We start from the raw sequence: 23,750 nt of genomic DNA, 5'->3' as shown, positions 1-23,750 counted from the left end.
CACCTGTGGGGTCAAAATGCTCACTACACCCCTAGATGAATTCCTCAAGGGGTGTAGTTTCCAAAATGGGGTATTTTTTGGGGTGTTTCCTTTGTTTCGGCACCACAAGACCTCTTCTAACCTGACATGGTGCCTGAAATATAATCTAAGAAAAGGAAGGCCCTAAAATCCACTAGGTGCTGCTTTGCTTCTGAGGCCGGTATTTCAGGCCCGTAGCACACTAGGGCCACATGTGGAATATTTCTAAAAACTGCAGAATCAGGGCAATAAATATTCAGTTGTGTTTCTCTGGTAAAATCCTTCAGTATTACAGGAAAAATGGCTTAAAATGGAATTTCTGCAAAAAAAATGAAATTTGTAAATTTCCCCGCTACTTTGCTTTAATTCCTGTGAAACGCCTAAAGGGTTAAAAAACTTTCTGAATGCTGTTTTGAATACTTTGAGGGGTGCAGTTTTTAAAGTGGGGTGATTTGTGGGGGTTTCTAATATATAAGGCCCTCAAAGCCACTTGACAACTGAACTGTTCCCTAAAAAAATGGGTTTTTGAAATTTTCTTGAAAATGTGACAAATTGCTGCTAAACTTCTAAGCCATGTAACGTCCTAGAAAAATAAAAGCATGTTCAAAAAATGATGCCAATCTAAAGTAGACATATGGGAAATGTTAGCTAGTAACTATTTTGTGTGGTATTACTATCTGTCTTACAAGCAGATACATTTGAATTTAGAAAATGCTAATTTTTTGCAAATTTTCTCTAAATTTTGGTGTTTTTCACACAAAAATATTGAATATAATCGACCAAATTTTTTCACTAACATAAAGTACAATATGTCACGAGAAAACAATCTCAGAATCGCTTGGATAGGTAAGAGCATTCCAGAGTTATTACCACATAAAGTGACGCATGTCAGATTTAAAAAATGAGACTGTGTCATAAGGTCCAAAAGTGGCTGAGTCCTGAAGGGGTTAAACTTAGTATTTTGTGTTTATTTTATTCAAATTATGTTTTATACTAGCTAAAGAACAAGGTACAAACACACGTTTTTCCACAGGGTGCCCTCTAACCTAACGCCGGCTCTGGCTGCGGGTAATCCCTTGAGTAATATACATTCGTGTAGACTAGTATATTACTTCCGGTCTCTACTACCCAAAGCTACACAATTATTTCTTGCTGACAAACTTCTTATAGCGCTTGCATAGGCCGTCTAGGTGTTTCACATTCTAGGGTAGACAACTCACAACCCCATTGCGAACAAGCCGCATGCGTACAGCGAACACGGGGCGTGGCGAGAGCGGGAAGTATCGGAAAGCTGGAAAAGAAGGCGTGGCTTGTATTACCTGCGTCCTCCCCCCTGTTTCCAGGACAGCGGACAGGCTGTGAGAGTTTAAAAGGCACCGCGCGTGCGCATTGCGCTTTTCGTGGACCGTTTTTTTTGTTCTTCAATTAGTAGCGCACGCCGCTGAACGGCACGTACGAGACAACCGGCGCGCAGGAAGACGGGTGTGCCGGTGAATACGGTGGGTGAGTGAGTAGCTGTTGGACTGGGGCAGGACTGAGGCTTGGGAGGAGTGTGCGGGGCACACGTGTGGGTTAAAGTGCCGGTGTTGCAGTTGCGTGATTTCTATACTGTCTTTGCGTAGCACCTGCTGTCCCCTGGTGTAGAGCGGCAGGTCCCTGACATGACGCCGCCGTTCTCTCCGGACCAGGACACGTTTTCCTCTTGTACTGCGCATTTCTATTTGTAAATGTAATCTCTTCTTGTAGATGGAGACCAGCCCCGGCTGTCACATACCCCGCCTCCTCTCTGCCTCCTGATTCTAGAGGAGACCCCAGAAGTAACGGGAAGAGACCTGCACCACCCTGCCCAGTCTTCTCCCTTCATTCCTACTATCAGAGGCCCTTCACACAGCTCGTCCTCTTGGCCTGTAGGAACCCTGAAGTGTCAGTGAAGTGGACCGGAAGCCTTGTCTGTACGAGCCTCTTAAGAATGGTCTGACCTCTGTATTAGCTCCGCTTCTTAGTGGTCTGTCAACCTTAATTTTAAATACTTGTGTGGAAAAAGCTTGTACTTTTGCAGTCTATCTGAGCTCTCCATTAAACTTTCCATGGATCCACGTGTGGCCTGGATTCAGCCTGAGCAGAAGGGTCCTGCTAATGCCCTCTGGATGCATATTTGGGAGACCTCCCAGGGCATATGCGACCCTCATAGCCGGCAGACGTTATCCCCTAACCCTAATATGTTAAATGGACCTCCTACTTACACCTCCCACATGTGTCTGAACTCCTTGGCATTAGATAGATATAACCTTCTCCAGACTAGTTCTCGTCCGGGCACACCTAGCTCTTCATCGTCCTCTTCATCGTCGTCCTCCTCGCCTGTAGACCAGGATTCTGTACCGGTAGTGGCCGGTTGTGCTTTACCTCCTGCCTTGGCTCTCCAATCCTGTGACGGCTCTCGTGGATCAAGACTGCAGAAGTTCCCCTCCGTGTCCTCCTCTTGTTCTTCATCGTCTGACTTGGATGCGGATGGTTTCAGATGTTCTTCTCCCTATGGTGGTGGTATAGGTCCTTTTCAGAATTGTACCCTCTCGCACTCTTCTTCAACCTCAGGTTTGGTACGTGATGGTTATTTTGGCAATGGGCTTAATAATAATGTATATGGCCAGTTTGCCAATCCCAGCGGCGTTGCTAGGCAGATGATCGCTCCTGTTTCAGTCCATAGCCCCAATCCTGGTGACTTTCACCACAATGTCCTCAATCAGCTTTCTAGCTGTTATTATGACCAGCTGCACCAGTACCACCCTGGCCGCAGGAAAAGGGAGAATAAAGCGAGCACGTATGGCATGAACTTCTTACTTCATGAAGGTCTTCACAATGGTGCAAGATGGACAGAATCTAGAAATGTGCCCTATGCTTCAGGAACACCGTGGAAAACTAGGGAATACAGTCTGGGTATAAATGGGTAAGTAAAATATGGCATTTTACTACGAATATCTATATTTGATGATCCAAAGTGAGGATTTAACTTAGGTTTGTGTCCAATGAATTGTAGCTTATAAAGTACAGAGAAAAAGCTGTTTCCTCTTGTTGTCCAAGCTTGGCAGTTCCCATTCGGCCTGTGTGTACACCAAGATCTACACGACAAGTCTGTAATAAAACCACAAATGATTTAGATAAAGTAACATTGTGATGTTGCCATAATGGACACCATGTCTATATGAGCCCTAGTGTATACAGAGGCCTAACGGAGGAGTAGATTACAAAATGTATTTTCCTATTTCCTACAAGCTTGTTCTGTTTAGGAGAATTGTCTGAATTTATTTATTTTTTTTTGTCTATTTGCCAAACAATAAACTAAATCAGTATATTTCTTTTATTGGTTTGAAGGGTCGCGGTGATACCAAATTTCATGACTTGTTTTTTAGGGCATGGGTTACTATGTGCTGTACTTGGGTCCTTACGAAGACCTGCCACTGAATCTCCCTTGGTTGATGTCTTTGGGTTTTCTGTTATCAAACTAGTGACCCCTTTGACGTCTTGGGCCTTATTCACACCAGCGTGTCCCACTTGTGTCTGCAAAAAAAAATGAGTGTTTCATCTGTATGACTGGTTTTTTTTTTTTTTCGTTCGCAAAAAAAAAAACGGAAGCTGGTCTGTTTTTGTCAGGTTTGTCACAAACCACTTTAAACAAACTCCGGAAGGTTACATGATCACTCAGGTGCAGTTTTCTATTGCTTTTACAGGATAGTTGCTTTTTATTTTTTGTATGGAATAGTGTAGTAACTACTCTATTCCATACAGCAGGATGCTGTTAAAACACGTATATGGCTTGGTAGGGCTGAGCAATTTATCGGAAAAGAGCAGATAACCGACATAATCTTGTGCAGATAAAGTTGAATCCTATGGTAGAGCAAGGAGCAGTCCGTTCCCTGCTGTACTATTCAATTGTGTAACGCAGGCTATCAGCTCGGCACACATATTTTCAGATTCCGCTGGACTTTTTCCTTATACCGGCGTTCCAGGCATCCTATTGGTCCACGGTGTCTATGCCCGCCCCATTTATTACTTTAGCCTCAATGCTTTGCGCCATGGCCATGGATAGTGCTGCCCAAATTGTAAATACACGGATGATGAGGGTTATATACAGGGATGATGGCCTGCTCATATATACAGATATGGGGGTACCTTTATCATCCCTGTATATACTAACAATCATTTCTGCATATTACACCCATCAACCATGTATACAGGGATGATGGCGCTATATACTTAGATGATGGGGGTTACATGGAGGGATGCTGGCTGGTATGTACAGGGATAATGGGTTTATATGCAGGAATTATGGGAGTTATATATATGGACCCCTAACATCCCTGTTTATATCATCCAGCATCCCTCCATGTAACCCCCATAACACAGGCTGGTGATTCTGCAGAGTGCTCGCTCCGTCTGTGTGTGCTCTTGCGGGAGGGAACACAGCGCAAGCTGCCTTGACACTGTCTGTAGCTGATTGGACAGTGTCAGAGCGGAGACCTCACGCCCCTTTGCCATTTAGTCAGGTAGAAATGCCCCATTGACAGTTTAGGGGCTTATTTACATATCAGGCGCCAAATATAACGGCATTGATATGTAAATAACGGAGGAAGTTAGAAAAACAATTTCAAGTGAGTGTTTGTGAAGCCCTGCCTATTACATGCTGCACTCTACTGCACATGGATGCGCAGGTGAAAGGTTCTCTTTAAAGGGGTTGTCCCATGAAGGACGTTTATAACATATCCACAGGATATGTCATAAATGTCCGATGCAGGTCCCAACTCTGGGACCCGCCCCTATCTACAGAATGGGGCACCCTAAACACCGTTAAGCCACTGTGTTGCTGCTGAATGAGGTATTTTCCGACCATGAAATAGGTTGTATGGTCGGGAGCTACGCAAACCGCGTAACCCGCTGAGCTACGCTGTTTCCGTAACTCTAATACTAGTGAATGGCAGCTACAGAAGCAGCGTAGCTCAGCGATTTAAGCTGTTTGTGTAACTCGCGACTATATAACGTTTTTAATGGTCAGAACTTACCTCGTTTAGCCGCAACACACAGCAGCTGAACAGGGTTTAGGGGGCCCCATTCAGGAGTTAGGTGTAGGACCTGCATATATCTGACATTTGACATATCTTTTGGATGTCAAATGTCTCTCGTGGGAAAGCCCCTTTAATATTGGCATCTGTCCCCCATAGATGGCATCTGATGTCATGAACTCATTACCCCAGTTCATAACTAAATCCGTTAAACGGATACCACTTTAAGTCTGAGGGATGGCATCAGTCAGTCTATTTTTAATGTAAAAGTCGGTAGCTTTTCACGGCGTATGTCAAACGTAGTGCAATAACTGGACCAAAAAAAGTAAATTAAAGTCTCCAGTGAGAAAAATAGATGGCCCAAACCTCTGGATATGCTATTAATATCTGATCGGTGGGGGTACGAATCTTGGCACCCCTGCCAATCAGCAGTTTTGAAGGGGACACGGTGCTTGTGTCAGCGCTGCTTCCCCTCCAATCCCTCTACTGCTCATAGTGGCGGTTCACAGTATTACAGCCTTCTCCTATTCACTTGAATGGGAGAAGGCTGTAATACTGTGAAACCTCCATTACAAGCGTCAGCATTTCACAGTATGGAGCAGTAACTGTAATAAAGGGGGAAAGGGTCTATAGTGGCTTCATTTACTTGGGTCGGTCAACATCTCTGCCAAACCTTCAGCAGTGTGTGCTGCGTTCTCCATTGCATACACAACACTAATTTGAGTTCTGTGAATGCAGCCATTGCAATATTAGCTTGTATGAGGGCAGCATAGAGTAGTGATAGATGCGCTGATTTCAGGAGAATTGACATCTTATATTTGCAGTGTGTGGCCAGCACTGCAGGCCTAGAGTCCAATATATTAATGATATTCACCGGCGGGAGGCGCATGAATGTCATTGTACTCATCACTTGCGGTGCTTGCTGCCTGCTGCAAATATAAGATATAAGTTCTACTAAACTACTGCAATGTAACAAATAAGTGACAGACCGCTGAAATCAGTACGTTTGTCACTACAGGATTCTACGCTCAGACAGGGTAGCATAAGTAAATGACAGATGTGCTTAAAAGTATACATTGTTATATGTACACACATAGACACCTGCTAACCTAGAAAACCATATATACCATGCATCCACCCTCTAGCCTATGTTGCCCTCAGAGCTTCTGTCCCACTAGGGGACTTGAATTTATAACTGTTAAGTAAACAAAACAGACGTTCTCCTGTAATCGTAACGACCTGTATAATCCGTGAACATGTTTGAAGTGCATGGTGAATGATGTCCGGAAATAAAAAGCATGCTTTAAATGCCGTTATGTGCTCGGAAATGGTCAAGAACTTGTTTCGTAAAGAAGTTAAGGCTTAGGACCATTGTTCTGTTCTGCAAATTATAGAACATGTCCTATCCCTGTCTGTTTTTGAAGCCGTTCAAGTCGGAGTCTGCAAAAATTACTGACCGCACAGGGAAGGCATCCGTACCGTAGGCTGTCTGCGTTTTCTGATACATTGCTAGGAAACGTCAGGGAAATCTGATCACGTGACCTTCAGCACCCGATACTTGATCGCAAAAAACATTTGACACGGATACCGCATGACCGTAATATACGGACATATGGAGTGGTTTCGGAAGCAACTCTGAGGCATTAAGGACACTAGGATCTGGATTTCGTGGCCTGATCAATGGCAATGTTCGTGCGCTTATGAGGCCTTAGGTTGGGATTCCACAGGGCATTTTTGCTGCGTGTTTGAATTGCAGCAAAAATCATGTGCCACCACCATGTGCATTTTTTTTCAACTGCTTTATTAAACTTTGCCTTTTTTAAAGGGGTTTCATCATTAAACACCTGCATACAACATTGAAACTATATGCCCAGCATGGCAAAACAGCCAGGGGAACAAGCAGTACCGCGCATGAACTCTGCTCGGCACTCCACTAATTAAAGGTACTGACTCTCTGACAAATTGTGTAAAAACACGCAAAGAAAATAGCACGAAGGGTCCATTCACATGTTGAGGTGCGGTTAGAACTGCATTGAAAAACCACATTGAAAACTGAACACATTTTTTACCGCGATTTGATGCGTTTTTTGTTAATGTAACCACATGGAAAAACGCAGTAAAAACGTGCATTTTAAATGCGTTTATTTGATGCAGTTCTAACTGCGCCGCAACATGTGAATGGACCCTAATGCATCGTGCACATGACCATTGTGCCACTCGGGCCGTTTTTGACGGCATCCGAGTGGCACCCGATAGTCTTCACGGACCCATTCACATTAGCGGGTGAATCAGGTTCATGAAAAATTCAGTCTCCGATCCGAGGAAAGATAGGACATGTTCTATCTTTCCTCGGACCACTGACTGGACTCGGCCGGCGCATACGGTCGTCTGCATGAAGCGTAAGCGTTCATTTAGTGGTTGTGATCCAGGTAGAACCGCATAAAAAAAAAAAAAAAAAATGCAATCTGAAAACCGCATGCGTTTAAGCAGCGATTGGATTCAGTTTCTGTGCGAACTGCAAATTGTGGTAAAAACATTCATTTTTTTTTTCAGTGCAGCTTTCGGCCGGGCTGCATAAAAATGCAATTAAACTGCAGTGTGAATACACCCTTAAAAGCTATGTACACCTTACTATAGATAGATCTATATATAGATATAAAAAATTCAAATAACATTGTGTATCCGTGTGATTAGTGCAACTTTCTAATTAGTTTTTATTAAAAAATTAGTTTTACTCTTTGAGATATACAGCTGCTTCGTATCCTGTATATAGAGCAGCTGTATCTAGTGCTGATAACTGATTCAGTCAGGACCGCAGCACTGACTGGTTCAGTGACAGCGGGTCCTGGATGTCTCCGATGTGATCGATTGGCAGCTGATCCTGTGTCAAAGTTCATAGCTTACATGTGACAACAGATGGATCCTACGTGTCCGTCACACAGGACCCGCTTGTCACTGAGCCAGTCAGTGCTGCTGTCCTGACTAATTCAGGTATCTGCACTAGATACATCTGCTCTGTATACAGGATACAAAGCAGTTGTATCTGAAAAAGTTAATTTTTAATAAAATGTAATTACAAAGTTGCACCAATCACTTTTTTTTTTTAATAAACATTTGTAACGGTGTACATAGCCTTTAAAACTTCATCACAAAATGTATGAAAGCCCACTCATCAAGACATGGAGAAAACAAGTTTTTTTCCTAAAATATATTAAAACCAAATTAAAGAGGCTCTGTCACCACATAAGTGCCCTATCTCCTACATAATCTGATCGGCGCTGTAATGTAGATAACGGCAGTGGTTTTTATTTTGAAAAACCATAATTTTTTAGCAAGTTATGAGCAATTTTAGATTTGTTAGTTTCTTAATGGGCAACTGGGCGTGTTTTTGCTTTTTACCCACTGGGCGTTGTAAAGAGAAGTGTATGAGGCTGACCAATCAGTGACCAATCAGCGTTATACACTTCTCATTGTTCCAGTGTGATTTTGCAGTGAAATAAGCTGGGCTGGAACAATGAGAAGTGTAAGACGCTGATTGGTCAGCGTCATACGCTCCTCTGTAAAATGCCCAGTTGGTAAAAAGTAAAAACACGCCCATTTGGTTATTAAGACCCTAATTAGCATAAATATAAAATTGCTCATAACTTGCTCAAATATGATCATTTTTCAAAATAAAAACCACTGTTATCTACATTACAGCGCCGATCAGATTATGTAGGAAAAAGGGCACTTATAATCTGGTGACAGAGCCTCTTTAAAGAGGCTCTGTCACCAGATTTTGCAACCCCTATCTGCTATTGCAGCAGATAGGCGCTGCAATGTAGATTACAGTAACGTTTTTATTTTTAAAAAACGAGCATTTTTGGCCAAGTTATGACCATTTTTGTATTTATGCAAATGAGGCTTGCAAAAGTACAACTGGGCGTGTTGAAAAGTAAAAGTACAACTGGGCGTGTATTATGTGTGTTACATCTGGGCGTGTTTACTACTTTTACTAGCTGGGCGTTGTGTATAGAAGTATCATCCACTTCTCTTCAGAACGCCCAGCTTCTGGCAGTGCAGACACAGCCGTGTTCTCCAGAGATCACGCTGTGACGTCACTCACAGGTCCTGCATCGTGTCAGACGAGCGAGGACACATCGGCACCAGAGGCTACAGATGATTCTGCAGCAGCATCGGCGTTTGCAGGTAAGTCGATGTAGCTACTTACCTGCAAATGCTGATGCTGCTGCAGAATCAACTGTAGCCTCTGGTGCCGACACGATGCAGGACCTGTGAGTGACGTCACAGATCTGCACTGCCAGAAGCTGGGCGTTGTGAAGAGAAGTGGATGATACTTCTCGTCAGAACGCCCAGCTAGTAAAAGTAGTAAACACGCCCCGATGTACGCACATAATACACGCCCAGTTGTACTTTTACTTTTCAACACGCCCAGTTGTACTTTTGCAAGCCTCATTTGCATAAATACAAAAATGGTCATAACTTGGCCAAAAATGCTCGTTTTTTAAAAATAAAAACGTTACTGTAATCTACATTGCAGCGCCTATCTGCTGCAATAGCAGATAGGGGTTGCAAAATCTGGTGACAGAGCCTCTTTAAGGCCAGGATCACACATGTAGTATTTTGAGCCAAACACAGGAGTGGATACAAAAAGGGAAAGTATATAGTAAATACTGATGTTTCCCCTTTTGGATTCACACTACAGTGTTTCGCTCAGGCTGCCATGAAAATTGTGTAATTCCAGCCTAATTAAAAAAGAAGCTAAAAAAACTCATGCATTTTTCTAAATTAGCAGCCTCATACATTTAAAAAAAAATGCACCAAAACACACAGGCTGGATTCATGCATCTGTTGTAGATTTTGATAGTTTTGAGCAAAAGCCAGAAGTGGATCCAGGATGACTTATAAGACCTCATGCACAAGACTGCATTTTTGTGGATAAATTGTGAACTCCTTCTTTCATATTGCCCTATGCACACTACTAATTTACACAGATCGGTGTGGGGCCGCAATTGCAGACCGCAGAAACTCAGGACGAGTCATTTTACGAACTGTAAGGGCCTGTTCACATCACCGTTCATTTCCGTTCCGGGGTTCCGTCGGAGGGTTCCGTCGGGTGAACCCTGCAACGGAAAGTGAAACCGAAATGAATGATGATGTGAACAGGCCCTTATTGCGAATTCACCAATACTTGTAAATTGTTGTGGATCAGGGAGTCCAAATGGCCCAGCAAGGGTTTTTTGCGGTCCGATGGACCGATATGGACCTGTGGCTTTGTGGACTGCAACACCAATGCGGTTGTGTTCAGGCCTAAGTTCTTCCTTTATATTTCCTATTTCTTCTGGCTATGGCTCAATAATTTGTGCCAAAATCTGCAAGAAATGCGACTTGTAAATCCAGTCTTAGGCTGAGTTCACACTGAGTTTTTTGTAGGAGGAAAATCTGCCTCAAAATTCCATTTGGAATTTTGAGGCCGATCTTTTTTATTTTTTTTATTTTTTTTATTATTTATTTTTTATTTATTTATTTATTTTCTCCTCTGCCTGCACGTCTTTTTTTTTTTCGCTGCGACTTTCGCTTGCGGCTATTGAGCGCCGCGGGCCTAAAACGCAGCGAAATACTTTCTCTGCCTCCCATTGATGTCAATGGGAGGTCAGAGGCGTAAACGCACGAAGATAGGGCATGTCCCTTTTTCCCGTGAGCCGGTTTTTCCGCTCACAGGAAAAAAACGTGTCCGCCTCCCATTGAAATTAATGGGAGCCATTTTCGGCCGTTTTTTGGCGCATTTTTCGACGCGGTTTCCGCGTAAAAAAACCTCAGTGTGAACTGGCCCTTATACTCCTGCTTCAATGTGAAGATAAAAAAACATGCGGGGAAGCTAAATAAAAAAAAACTGTGGTTCTAAAAGGGGCATTCCTGTAGTTAAACTCTGGCATCTTATGTAACCTAATATACTCTTTGGGGAAACCTGTAAGGGGGTCGTACAGCACCTCTTGAATAAACTGTACACTTTAATTGCACTGGAAAGTGATAAATCCATAATCTGGGTTTAGGGTTTTGGATTTTTAAACCGCTGATAACACTAACTATATCCATCTTACATTTTCAGTCTGCATGAAGAAATTATAGATTTCTATGAGTTCATGTCTCCAAGACTGGAAGAAGCTGCAATGAGAAGAGAAGTTGTGAATAGGATTAAAACCATTATAAATGATCTGTGGCCATCAGCTGATGTAAGCATTATTCATTACTTTGCCTATGCTCACTACTTGTACCAAATATTAAGGCAGATTTACTATTGGTGCCACGCCAGAATTCTTGCCTAAATTTCTTTTTTTGCAAATCATTTTAGACCAATTAATCTGTGAAAAAGGAGCAGGTGTTTGTGACTCATCCAACAATGGGGCATGACTTATCAGTAAGGGGGCGTGGGTCAAGTTGCGCCAGCATTTTGGTGCAAAGAAAGCACTAAAATAAGCCATCCAAGAGGTGGTAAAAAGTTAGACAGCCGTGTCTAAAGGTGCGCCAAATTTATCATCTAACATGAACCTCTGTGATAAATTTGGAGCATCTAGTCCAATCATAAACTGTCTAAATTTAAGACTATTAGTAAATCTGCCCCACTTTTACTTTTCAGGGGAAAATAGATGCTGCCTGGGTACAAGTGCTTCGATCACTGACTGAATATACAGTACCTCATGTAGGTGAGGTGGGAGAACGCAGGATCAGCACTTCGACTTGTGCACTTCCCTCATGTCTCATGGTTTCACTGCTGCTTCAGTACAGGATAGTGTACAGCCAGTCTAGTGTAAACTCTGCAGTCAGCCCACAGTTTAATGGAAATTTTTCTTCGTCGAAAATTTAATTTTTATACTTAAAAGCCAAAGGATCAAACTCTCTCTACCTGAAGCCATGCTTTATAAACTTTATTACCCCTTTTATTTTCTCTAACTTTCCTTCCCTTTTAATCTTTGTATTTTTGTGTGTGTGTGGTGGTTGTTTGCATAAAAATTGTTTATGGCAAACAGTCCTGAAATGTATTTATGAAGGTTATCATTGAGGTTTGTTTTGTCTTTAAAGGTCCAGATTTTTGGAAGCTTCAGTACTGGCCTTTATCTACCCACAAGGTAAGCTGTCAATATGTTTGAGCCTAATATCTTTTATCTAAAAACCCTGCACACAGTTATTTTAAAGTGAGAGTGCCTGCATAGCTTTTTTTTTTTTTTTTTTTTTCTTGGCTCAGTTGCAACATGCTCTAGGTATAGTGTTTAATAAAAAAAATAGTTACATTGGAGGACACAGACCTTTGGGTATATGCTGTTGCCACTAGGCGTGTTGACACTAACAATTCAAAATTCTGGCCCCCACCAACAGGATAAAGCACCCCATTATTGCCCACGCCTGGTATTTTGGGGACTGTACCAGATCGGGATAATTCCCTTTCTAGGACCGTTGGTGACCTTGCTAACCACCTATATGGGCATCTAGGTTCGCCCTTCTGATCAGCCACCTCTGGACTCTGTCCACATCTTCATCACGTGACCGACCCCAAAAGAGGGCCAGGGCTACATGTCTAACTTCAGTTTCCTGTTCTCTTCTCTCACCGCCTTCCCCAGATCTATTGTCCGGTGCTTCCTCCCCTCCCGGGTGGGGGCCTTGTCAGAAGGCCAGCTTTCCGACTTATCTGCCTGACGAAGCCCTCAAAACTGTCCACTTCTATTGATGTGCTAATTAAGGTGATCCGTGACACCTTACAGGTCACTGACACTGTTTCTTCATTTTTTTTATTTTTTTTATTTCAACCTTGACTGTACCAGAAGGTTGTTCCTGTGCATTCTGAATTGAGTAGTTTCTAAAGGATCGAAGCACTACAGATGAGCTTCTCACTCTAGCCGGTTGGATGTTATGTATCTTTTAGGATGGGGTCTCTGGCAATGAACCCTCTGGTCTCCCGCCTGGCCAACACTGCAACTTTACGTTTGGCGGATGTACCTTCTTTCAGTGATCCTCTGGACCGCGCTGTGGACCCTTTGCCAAGTCTGCCTTTGTGCCTACTGGCTCTGCCTAACATCCTATTATTGCCTTAACCTGGGTCAATAGAGCTACCACTGAATGCACAAGTGAAATTTGTCATGGTCTCCTCCCTGGGACTCCTCAGGAGGAATTAGTTGATCTTTCCAATCACTTGTCGTATGCATCCAAGTACTTGTGCAAGGCATCTCTTGACGCTTCTCATCTGGTGGCTTGTGCTTAAGAGTCTCTGTCATCAGATATGTGCCCTATCTCCTACATAATGTGATCGGCGCTGTAATGTAGGTAACAGTGTTTTTTTAATTTAAAATTGTGCATAACTTGCTCAAAATTGATATTTTCAGATTTATGTTAAATTAGTTTCTTAATAGACAACTGGGCGTGTTACTTTTTTACCAAAGGGCGTTGTAAAGAGAAGTGTATGACGCTGACCAATCGGCATCATACACTTCTCTCCATTCATTTTTAGCAGTACTCGCAATACAGCGTGATCTCGTGAGATCACGCTCTGCTGTCACATACTCCCACATTAACTTTTACTGAAGTTTCTTTAGAGTGAATAGACATTGCCTCCAGCCAGGACGCGATGCCTATTCACACTCCCGACACTTCGGTAAAGTTTCTGTGACTGAGAGCATAGCGTGATCTCGCGAGATCACGCTGTGTGAGTAAGTCCCCAAGAAACTTTACCGACGTGTCGGGAGTGTGAATAGGCATCTCGTACTGGCTGGAGGTGATGTCTATTCACTCTCGACACTTCGATAAAGTTAATGTGAGAGTATCTGACAGTACAGCGTGATCTTGCGAGATCACGCTGTGTTGCGAATACTGCTAAAAATGAATGGAGAGAAGTGTATGACGCTGATTGGTCAGCGTCATACACTTCTCTTTACAACGCCCTTTGGTAATAAAGTAAAAACACGCACAGTTGTCTATTAAGAAACTAATTTAGCATAAATCTAAAATTTAACTTGCTCAAAATTTATAGTTTTTCAAAATAAAAAACACTTATCTACATTATAGTGCCTATCAGATTATGTAGGAGATAGGGCACTTATAATCTAGTGACAGAGCCTCTCTAAGCTTCTACCATTGCTATAGGCAGAATAACCTGACTCAAATGTTTGGTCCATGGATACAGCTCCCTAGTAGTCAGACTGCTCTTCCCTTTTCAGGATCGTCTCTTCAGGTCCATACTGGATGAGATCTCTAAAGCTGCGGGTGGCAAGAGTACTCACATACCCCAGAACAGAGTCAAATGGAGCACCCCTGCCAAAAAGACTGGTCCTCATTTTTGTTCCTTTTGTAGGTTCTCTAGCATTCTTCCAGACAAGTCCTACCAGGACCTGAAGGCCAAACCTTCCTTAAAAGTCCATCCCTCATGGCGACCCAGGACTCCGTCCGCCAAGGCTGGATCTGGTAAGCCAAGCTTCACCTGACGACGTGCCCCCACTTGATTTGGTTCAGGTGGGGGCAGACTACTGTACATCAAGGAATTCTGGCTTTCCCACATTTCGGATGCCTGGGTTTAGGAAGTGGTATACTTGGGATACAAAATCAAATTTACCAGTCTTTCTCCAGAGCGCTTCTTCCAGTCTGCTGTTCTGCAGTCTCCCTCCTGGGTGGCTGCCTTTTTTAGAGCAATAGAGACTGCTCTTTCAGGGAGTCTACTCCAACCTTTTTGTTGTGCCAAAGGGTGGCTTGGTTTGCCCTATTCTAAACCTCAAGCGTTTCAACGAGTATGTCAAGGTCCGCTATTTCCGCATGGAATCCCTCTGTTATGTTATCGCTTCCATCAGTTGACGTTAACATATTACGTATTTACATGTCCGTATTAGCCTGTTCATCCAGCGCTCCTTGATTTTTTTCAGTGCCGCCTTACCATTACCAGTCTTGTGGCTTTTCCGTTCATTCTAGCCACGAGAGTTTTCACTACAATCCTGTCAGTGGCGATGGCGCTCCTTCGGACCAGGGGGTGTCCGTCACACTCTACCAGGACGACCTCTTGATAAAGTCCCCTACCAGGGAGAGCAACGTGGCTGCTCTCCAGACCGTTTTGGATACCTTGTGCTAATTTCAGTTAGATTTGTCAACCAATCCAAATCTTGCCTGTCCCCTCCCAGACTGGAAGTCTACCTGGATGTGGCCTTTTGACACTGTAGGCACAAGTGTTCCTTTCCCAGGGGAAGATTGTATACTATTCAGGATGGAGTTTGGTCCTTATGGGTGACTTTACCGACCTCTTCACCTTTTGTATGAGAACCCTTGGTACCATGGTAGCTTAGATTGAAGCCTGTTCCCTTCGCACAGTTACTCTCCCCCTGCAGCAGGCGATCCTTTTCCTGTAGAACTATTCTCAGGACTACCTGGATCAACAGATCCTTCTCCCTCTAGCTATCTGTCGAACACTAAAGTAGTGGATCTTCTCCCTGAACATCCCAAAGGGTCGCTACTTCCTACTGCTGAACTGGCAGATCCTCTCCATTGATGCAAGTCTCATGGGGTGGAGTGGAATGTACCAGAACCTCACGGCTCAGCCCCATCAAACTGCTGTAGTTGAGGGTCCTCTTCCTTTGTCTGCTGCACTGGTCATTACTTCTGTCCAGCCAAATGGACAATTTCACAGCTGTACCTTATTTCAATTACCGGGTGTGACTTGAAGCGCAGCCAGATTGGCAGAAGCCGTAGGAGATTCTTACTTGGGCAGGTTCCAACTCTAGTCAGCGGTGCACATCCCATGGGGTCAACAACTGAGTTGCGGACAACTTGGATGTTTTGTCTCCTGCAGACTTTCGTTTCTATCATTTGGAGGTCTTATTGCTTGTTTATCCTCCCGTAGGGTTCTAGGAAGGGTTTGGCGGCCTCTAAGGCTATCGCTCAATGCATTCGGGTGGCTATTTCTGAGGCTTACTGGTCCAAGGTAAAGAACCTCCTTTTTGGATTACAGCCCAGCTAACAGAGCGGTTGGGGATTTCTGGGCTATGTGCAATCAGGCTTCTGCTCTTCAGGTGTGCAAGGCAGCTACATTATCTTTCTTGCACACTTTTGTGAAGGTCTCAGATGCACACCTTTGGTTCTGCAGACTTTCTTCGCTTGGATGCGAGGTCTTGCAGGCATCTACAGAGTAGGTGACCATGTCTTTTCTTAATGTACCCACTCTCGGGGTCTGTTTTAAGACTTCAGCTGCTGTGTGTGTCCCCCAATATAAGTGAGAACAGGATTTTTTGCGTATTTAACGTAAAATCCTTGTCCAGTTCATTGGTGGACTCTGCTCCCACCCTTTTTATTCATGGTTCATTTGGAGGGATCCTCCTCTATTGTTTTGACTTACCTGTACTTACCTTGTTTGTCCTTTTCTTACTGCTTACGGATAGACTGAATTGGCTCCGTGCCTGTCTGTAGGTGGGGTATATCCTGTAGGAGGGGCTACAATTTTGAATTTAGTGCCAAGCCTCCTTGTGGCAACTGCATTTACCCCACAGCCCCCCAATGAACTTAACAGGAAAAGGTTGTTCAAAAGGTACTCAATCTTTTATTTTTATTTATTTTTTTTTTTTTCATTATGCTTTTCTATAGTACTTAAAAAATGCATGCACAACCTGCTTTTTAAATTGGGGTTTATATGCCTTTGTTAAAATAAAATTTTTTATTTTTTTTGATATTGCGATATAAATGTTATCTGGGTTTCAAGCAGTTTCCTCAACTGATTCATACAGGAACTGCATAGGCTATGTTATAAACAGAAGCCAAAACGCATATGTTAACAAAACCATGTTTCGGACCAAAAACGAGATCTGGCAGAACAGATGAAACTTTCCCAAAAAAATAGTTTGGAAATTGCTGCTCTGATTTATTCGACATGTTTCAATTATTTCTGATACATTGTATATGGTTCCTATGTTACACCCTGCTAATGTAATAAAATAGGATTCCTCTCGTTGGAATCTGTTATCGAGGGGTTAAATCCTTCCTGACATTTGATGTAACTGTAGGTCATAGCTAGGTAGGGGTAGTATAGAGCTGGCTCACCAAGCCCACTTCATACCCAGCGAATATTGGCAGCGTTACAGCCAAGACCTAACTTTAAAGACAGGGTTTGGAGAACTCTGAACCTGTACGTTTACCACTTAGATGCCATGGTCAATAGCAAAATTTTACTGCGTTTTCTTTCCTGCAACTTCTATGTATTACTTTACATAGAAGCTGCAGAACACCGCTGTCAGCTGAATCGGTGAGCTAGTCTGCTTCATCCTGAGACATAGCCTTAGGCCTCATTCACACGACAGGGTCCGAGTGTCGGCCGGGAAAATCGGCCGTTTTTGGCCGATTTTCCCGGCCGGTTTGCACCCGTTTTGCATCCGTTCCGATTCCGTTCCGGGCCGGGTTGCCGTTTTTACCGGCCGATTTGGACCCGATTTGCATCCGTTTTTTTCCCTGTCCGTTTTAAAATCGGATGAATTTAGCCCTTTGTAGATAATGCCACAGCCCCCCTGGTAGGTAATGCCACCCAGCCCTCTGCAGGCGATGCCACACAGCCCCCTGCAGGCGATGCCACACAGCCCCCTGCAGGCGTTGCCACACAGCCCCCTGCAGGCGATGCCACCCTGTCCCCTGTAGGTGATGCCACACAGCCCCCTGTAGGTGATGCCACACAGCCCCCTGTAGGTGATGCCACACAGCCCCCTGTAGGTGATGCCACACAGCCCCCTGTAGGCGATGCCACCCTGCCCCCTGTAGGCGATGCCACCCTGCCCCCTGTAGGCGATGCCACCCTGCCCCCTGTAGGCGATGCCACCCTGCCCCCTGTAGGTGATGCCACACAGTCCCCTGTATGTTGCACCCATCCCCCCCCTTCCAGGAGAAGTCACTGACTTCAATGTCCATATATGGACAGTGTAGTCACTGACTTCTCCTGAAGAGGAATTCCCTGCCACAGGTCGGGAATTCCGCTTCAGAAATGAGTGACGTCACTGTGTCCATATATGGACAGTGTAGTCACTCACTTCTCCTGTAGCGGCATCCCCGGCCATAGAGTCGGGGATTCCGCTGCAGAAGTGCGCGACTTCGCTGTGTCCATATATGGACAGTGTAGTCACTCACTTCTCCTGTAGCGGAATCCCCAATCCCCAGCCGGGGATTGGGGATTCCGACTCCTACAGCGAGCAATAAAAGATCCTCCTCCTCACATGCACTCTGCACTGTGAGGAGGAGGAGGAGAGAGAGTGCGCGAGCGACGGTAGACCCGGCCATCACTCGGAACACATTCCGGTGATGGCCGTGTATTACCCGGCCCCATAGACTTCTATGGGAGCCGGGCGGCCGGGCACCCGGCTGAAAATAGAGCATGTCCTATTTTTTGACGGGCGGTTTTCCCGGCCGTCAAAAAATCGGTCGTGTGAATAGCCCCATTATGGGTCTATTATTCCTAATGCAGCCGGGTGCCGGCCGATTTATGAACGGCCGGCACCCGGCCGGGAATTCCTGTCGTGTGAATTCCGCCTTAGCCTATTACAGATAAAATCTTAGTGACTGTGTGACGTGATATACTTTTATAAAAGATATTACAAGTTATTTTTATGCTAAAATACACTATGTATATATGTATATATATATATATATCTCCTAGACTCTTGACACTACCACAGATCCGCTGTTTTGAGGGGGCAGTGCCACTCATTTTCTGCTACCCCCTTAATTCCTATCACTTCTCCGCACTGTGAGTCGCCGACACACTGGGCTGTTAACTGATGCTACAAGTGTCAGCAATTCACAGTACAAAGTCACTGCAAACATTGCCACAAACTGGCTTAATAGGAGCAGAAAGATGGCCGAACGGAGGGGGCCTTCCTCCCTCTTACGTGCTATATGCAGTTGCTATTGACCACGGCATATTAGTGGTTAAACGGGTGGGATTGGAGTTCTCAGATTGTTGCAGTGAGGTGTTAGCTGTAATATACAGTGAATACTTGCCGAGCATGGACCATACTCCCCACCACCTCACCCTCCCTTGGTGACGTAGCTTTATCAGTCGCCAAGGGGTTAAATTGGACCTCTGGGAAAAGACTGAGAGCTAATTTTTCCCAGAGGAAAGATGTGGGGCCAACCCACAAGTTTATACCGGACTGGTCCCTTTTACAAAGATCATCCTTGCCAAATTTAGATTATTTTTCATTAACTATTTCTTCAATGATTAGTATATTTAGCTAAAAATTACAAAAGGTCTTTGACTTGGTTATGTCTGTTTCTAGTGACATAGATCTCGTAGTGTTTGGAAAGTGGGACCACCCTCCTTTACAACTCTTGGAACAGGCATTAAGGAAACAAAATGTGGCTGAGCCAGGCTCAATTAAAGTTCTGGACAAAGCAACGGTATGTGGTGGCAACACTGAATTAAAATTTTATTTTATCTTTACCTGGCACACTAGATTTACTTTCAGACTACTTAAAGAGGCTCTGTCACCAGATTATAAGTGCCCTATCTCCTACATAATCTAATCGGCGCTGTAATGTAGATAAGTTTGTTTTTATTTTGGAAAACGATCATTTTTGACCAAGTTATAAACCATTTTAGATTTATGCTAATGACTTTCTTAATAGACAACTGGGCGTGTTTGTACTTTTTACCAACTGAGTGTTATACAGGAGTGTAAGACGCTGACCAATCAGCATCATTCACTTCTCATTGTTACAGCCCAGCTTCTTTCACTGTCCACACAGCATGATTGTGCAGTGAAAGAAGCTGGGCTGTAACAATGAGCAGTGAATGATGCTGATTGGTCACTGAGAACTATTAAACTAATTAGCATAAATCTAAAATGGTGTATAACTTGGTCAAAAATTATAGTTTTTCAAAATAAAAACCACTGTTCTCTACATTACAGCGCTGATCAGATTATGTAGGCGATAAGGCATTTATAAACTGGTGACAGAGCCTCTAAGTCTACTTGCTTGCGTTTAATAAACTTCTACCATTCCTGCCATGATGTACTCACTATATGATTGTACCAGTCTTCTGGTTCAGTCGAGCTGGATGCAAATTGCTAGAACATCCACCATGATCTAGTTCTGCAGCTCTACACCAGTAGTTTGTCATCAATGGCGAAGTGGACACGTGCTTTGGCGGGCACAGAGGGGAAACATTCAGGGAGGCTTAGAATGTAAAGTAGATATTTCTTACTGTACAGCATATATTTCAATTTTAGTTGCATTCCCTACATTTTTCTTTCTGGATAAACCATTGAAGGGGTTAATATGCCCTAAAGGGACTTGAGATATATGGCAATGTTATTTAGTTTAGACTTTAACCCATCATGACGTAACTGTACGTCATAACGGGTGTGGGGCAGGCTAAGCCTTCTCCGTACGCTGCTAGTGTCGGCGGTTGATTATAGCTGACACTCTTTTCTAACGGCTGGGATCAGAGAACTGATCCTGGCTGTTTAACCACTTAGATGCAGGGGACAAAAGCTCCCTCTAGCCTGGGAGGGGCTAATGAAGTTCCCCACATCTGCCATCGTTCTCCTCTTAAACCCATTTATTATACCACCTTATGCACTGATAATCTTGCCTATGCTCCCACATCATAAATTTAAATACCAGTGAAAAAAACAAATACTACCATGAAAAATCTGTGCTCCATCAAATAGTGGTACTTCTGAACGTGGCAGTGTGCCCAAACAGCAGTTTGACAACCTATAGGGTTTTCTACTCGGGAGAACCAGATTTAACTATTTATGGGATGTCTCCAGTGGCACAAGCTGGGCATCACGTAGTTGGCATTGACGTGGCAAACCTGTGGAAAACTTGAAAATTTAACAGTTACATCCATTGCGCACTAATTTCTGCCAAACTCCTGTGTGGCTCACTACACCTCCTAGAGGAATTACTTCAGAGCAGTAGTTTCCAAAATGGGGTAACTTCTCAGGGGTTTCCACTGTACTGGTATCTCAGTTACATAGTTAAGGTTGAAAAAAGACAAAGGTCCATCAAGTCCAACCTATAATCCTACGGTGTTTATCCTGAGGAAGGAAAAACCCCCATGAGGTTGATGGCAATTTCCTCATTAGGGGATTAATTTCTCCCTGACTCCAAATATGTCAATCAGAATAAATCTGGGGATCAACATCCCTTCTCCAGAATCTAGTACTCATAGCCTGTAATATATTTTTCGAGAAAGGCATCAAGGCCTTCTAGAACTTGTTCAAAGAATCAACCATCGCAACATTCTATACCGGGAGTTCCATAGTCTCATTACTCTCCGTAAAGAATCCCCATTTGTCATGGTGAAACCCTTTTTCCTCTAGACATAGAGCATGTCCTATTGACGTTGTTACAGGCCTAGGTGTGAAGATTGTTAGAAAGATCTTTACAATGTAAAAGTATATAATTCATCACTACAATTAGCCCCTAAGCAGTCTCTCTTTTAAACTGAGTAGCCCCACGTTTGATAATCTTACTTGGTACTGCAATCCACCCGTTCCCTGAATTACCTTTCTTTGCACCCATTCTAGTTCAGCCATGTCCTTATACATAGCTGCCCAAGATTGTACACAATATTCCATGTGTGGTCTGACTAGTAATTTGTATAGAGGCAAAACTATGTTCTTGTCATGAGCATCTATGCCTCTTCTGATGCATCCCATGATTTTATTTGCCCTGGCAGCAGCTCCCTGACCCTTGTTTCCAAAGGTAAATGTACTGTGCACCAAGATTCCCAACCTCAAAACCATTCCAGTAAAATCTGCACTCCTAAAACCAAATTGTACTCACTTTTTGATCCCTGCCATGTGTCCTAACAGGAGTTTACTACCACATGGGGTATTTCAATACTCTGGAGAAAGCGCCCAATAATTATTACTTTTTTTTCTCAATTCCTTGTGGAGATGGAGTTTGAGTGAAGACTACAGTTTATTGTAAAAATATTTTCATTTTCACGGCACAATTCTATTAAACACCTGTGGTCAAAATGTTCATAACACCCCTGGTTAATTTTACATTTTTAATCTGAAGCATGTCCGTTTATGCTGCAGAACCGTTGCATTTTTGTTTAGAATTTTCCTCATTGAGTTCAATGGAGAAGTAAAGAATCGGCAGCAATTTGAAACCTATTGAGGTTTTTGCTGACGAAAAGCAGCGAATTTTCATTATAGCAAGTATGGAAAGAGAAATCCTAAGTTAGCCCCTTCCCACTTTGGCCACTTTTGACCTTCCTAACAGAGCTTAATTTTTCAAATCTGACATGTTTCACTTTGTGGTAATAACTTCGGAATGCTTTTACCTATCCAAGCGAATCTGAGACTGTTTTCTCGTGACACATTGGACTTTGTTACGGTTAAAATTTGCTTGGTACATTAAGTATTTAATTGTGAACACCAAAATTTGCGGAAAATTTGCAATAATTTGCATTTTTCTCAATTTAAATGTTTCTGCTTGTAAGTTAGGCAGTTATACCACATAAAATTGTTGCTAAATAACATCCCCATATGTCTACTTTAGATTGGCATAGTTTTTTGAACATCCTTTTTATTTTTCTAGGACGTTACAAATCGTAGAACTTTAGCAGCAATTTCTCACATTTTCAAGAAAATTTCAAAAGGCTATTTTTTTCAGGGACCAGTTCAGTTGTGAAGTGGCTTTTAGGGCCTTTATATATCTTAGAAACCCCCAAAAAGTCACCCCCTCAAAGTATTCAAAACCGCATTTAGAAAGTTTCTTAACCCTTTAGACGTTTTACCAGAGAAATGCAACTCAATGTTTATTGCCCAGGTTCTGCAGTTTTAGGAAATATCCCACATGTTGCCCTAGTGTGCTTATGGACTGAAGCACTGGCCTCAAACAAAGGAGAACCTAGAGGATTTTGGGCCTCCTTATTAGAATATATTTTAGGCACCGTCCGGTTTGAAGGGCTCTTTAGGTGCCAAAACAGTGGAAATCCCCCACAAGTGGCCCATTTTGGAAAATACACCCCTTGAGGAAATTATCTAGGGGTATAGTGAGCATTTTGACCCCACATGTTTTTGCAGAAATTATTGGCAGTAGGTCACGTAAAATGTAGGTTTAGCTAGTTTAATTTTCTCATTTCCATAAGGACTAAAGAAAAAGCACTGCAACATTTGTAAAGTAATTTCTCCCAAGTAAAACAATACCCCACATGTGGTCATAAACCGCTGTTTGGACACACAGCAGGGCTTAGAAGGGATAGAGCGCCATTTGGCTTTTGGAGTTCAGATTTTGCTGGTTTGGTTTCTGGTCACCATGTCTCATTTGCAAAGCCTCTGTGGGACAAACAGTGGAAACCCCCCAGAAGTGACCCCGTTTTGGAAACTATACACCACAAGGTATTCACTTAAGGCCGGATTCACACGAGCGTGTGCGTTTTGCGCACGCAAAAAAACTCGGTGTTTTGCGTGCGCAAAAGGCACTTAGCAGCTCCGTGTTTCATCACCATATGATGCGTGGCTGCGTGCTTTTCGCGCAGCCGCCATCATTATGACACTCCATTTGGATGTTTTAAACAGAAAAGCACGTGGTGCTTTTCTGTTTTCATTCATCCTTTTCCCTGCTGTTGCGCGAATTACGTGCGTCCCACGGAAGTGCTTCCGTGTGGTGCGTGTGATTTTCACTCACCCATTGACTTCAATTGGTGCG

At 43.4% G+C, this 23,750-nt stretch overlaps 1 protein-coding gene across 6 annotated transcripts in view; it reads left to right on the top strand.

Moving 5' to 3' along the window:
* The first annotated feature begins 1,372 nt into the window (after window positions 1-1,372).
* Window positions 1,373-23,750, top strand: part of TENT4A (terminal nucleotidyltransferase 4A) — a 78,651-nt gene continuing 56,273 nt past the window's right edge. For 2 of the 6 annotated variants that reach the window (XM_075826920.1, XM_075826917.1), the window contains exons 1-5: window positions 1,373-1,521; window positions 1,765-2,962; window positions 11,182-11,305; window positions 12,153-12,199; window positions 19,352-19,472. In XM_075826920.1, the coding sequence (XP_075683035.1) occupies window positions 2,106-2,962; window positions 11,182-11,305; window positions 12,153-12,199; window positions 19,352-19,472 (1,149 nt within the window). In that variant the 5' untranslated portion in view covers window positions 1,373-1,521; window positions 1,765-2,105. The other 4 variants (XM_075826918.1, XM_075826919.1, XM_075826923.1 and 1 more) reach the window with 4 other exon arrangements.

Source organism: Rhinoderma darwinii, chromosome 5 (assembly GCF_050947455.1).
Source record: "Rhinoderma darwinii isolate aRhiDar2 chromosome 5, aRhiDar2.hap1, whole genome shotgun sequence".
NCBI lineage: Eukaryota > Metazoa > Chordata > Amphibia > Anura > Rhinodermatidae > Rhinoderma > Rhinoderma darwinii.
Note: the sequence above shows the minus strand (reverse complement) of the source record. Positions and strands in the feature narration are given on the sequence as shown.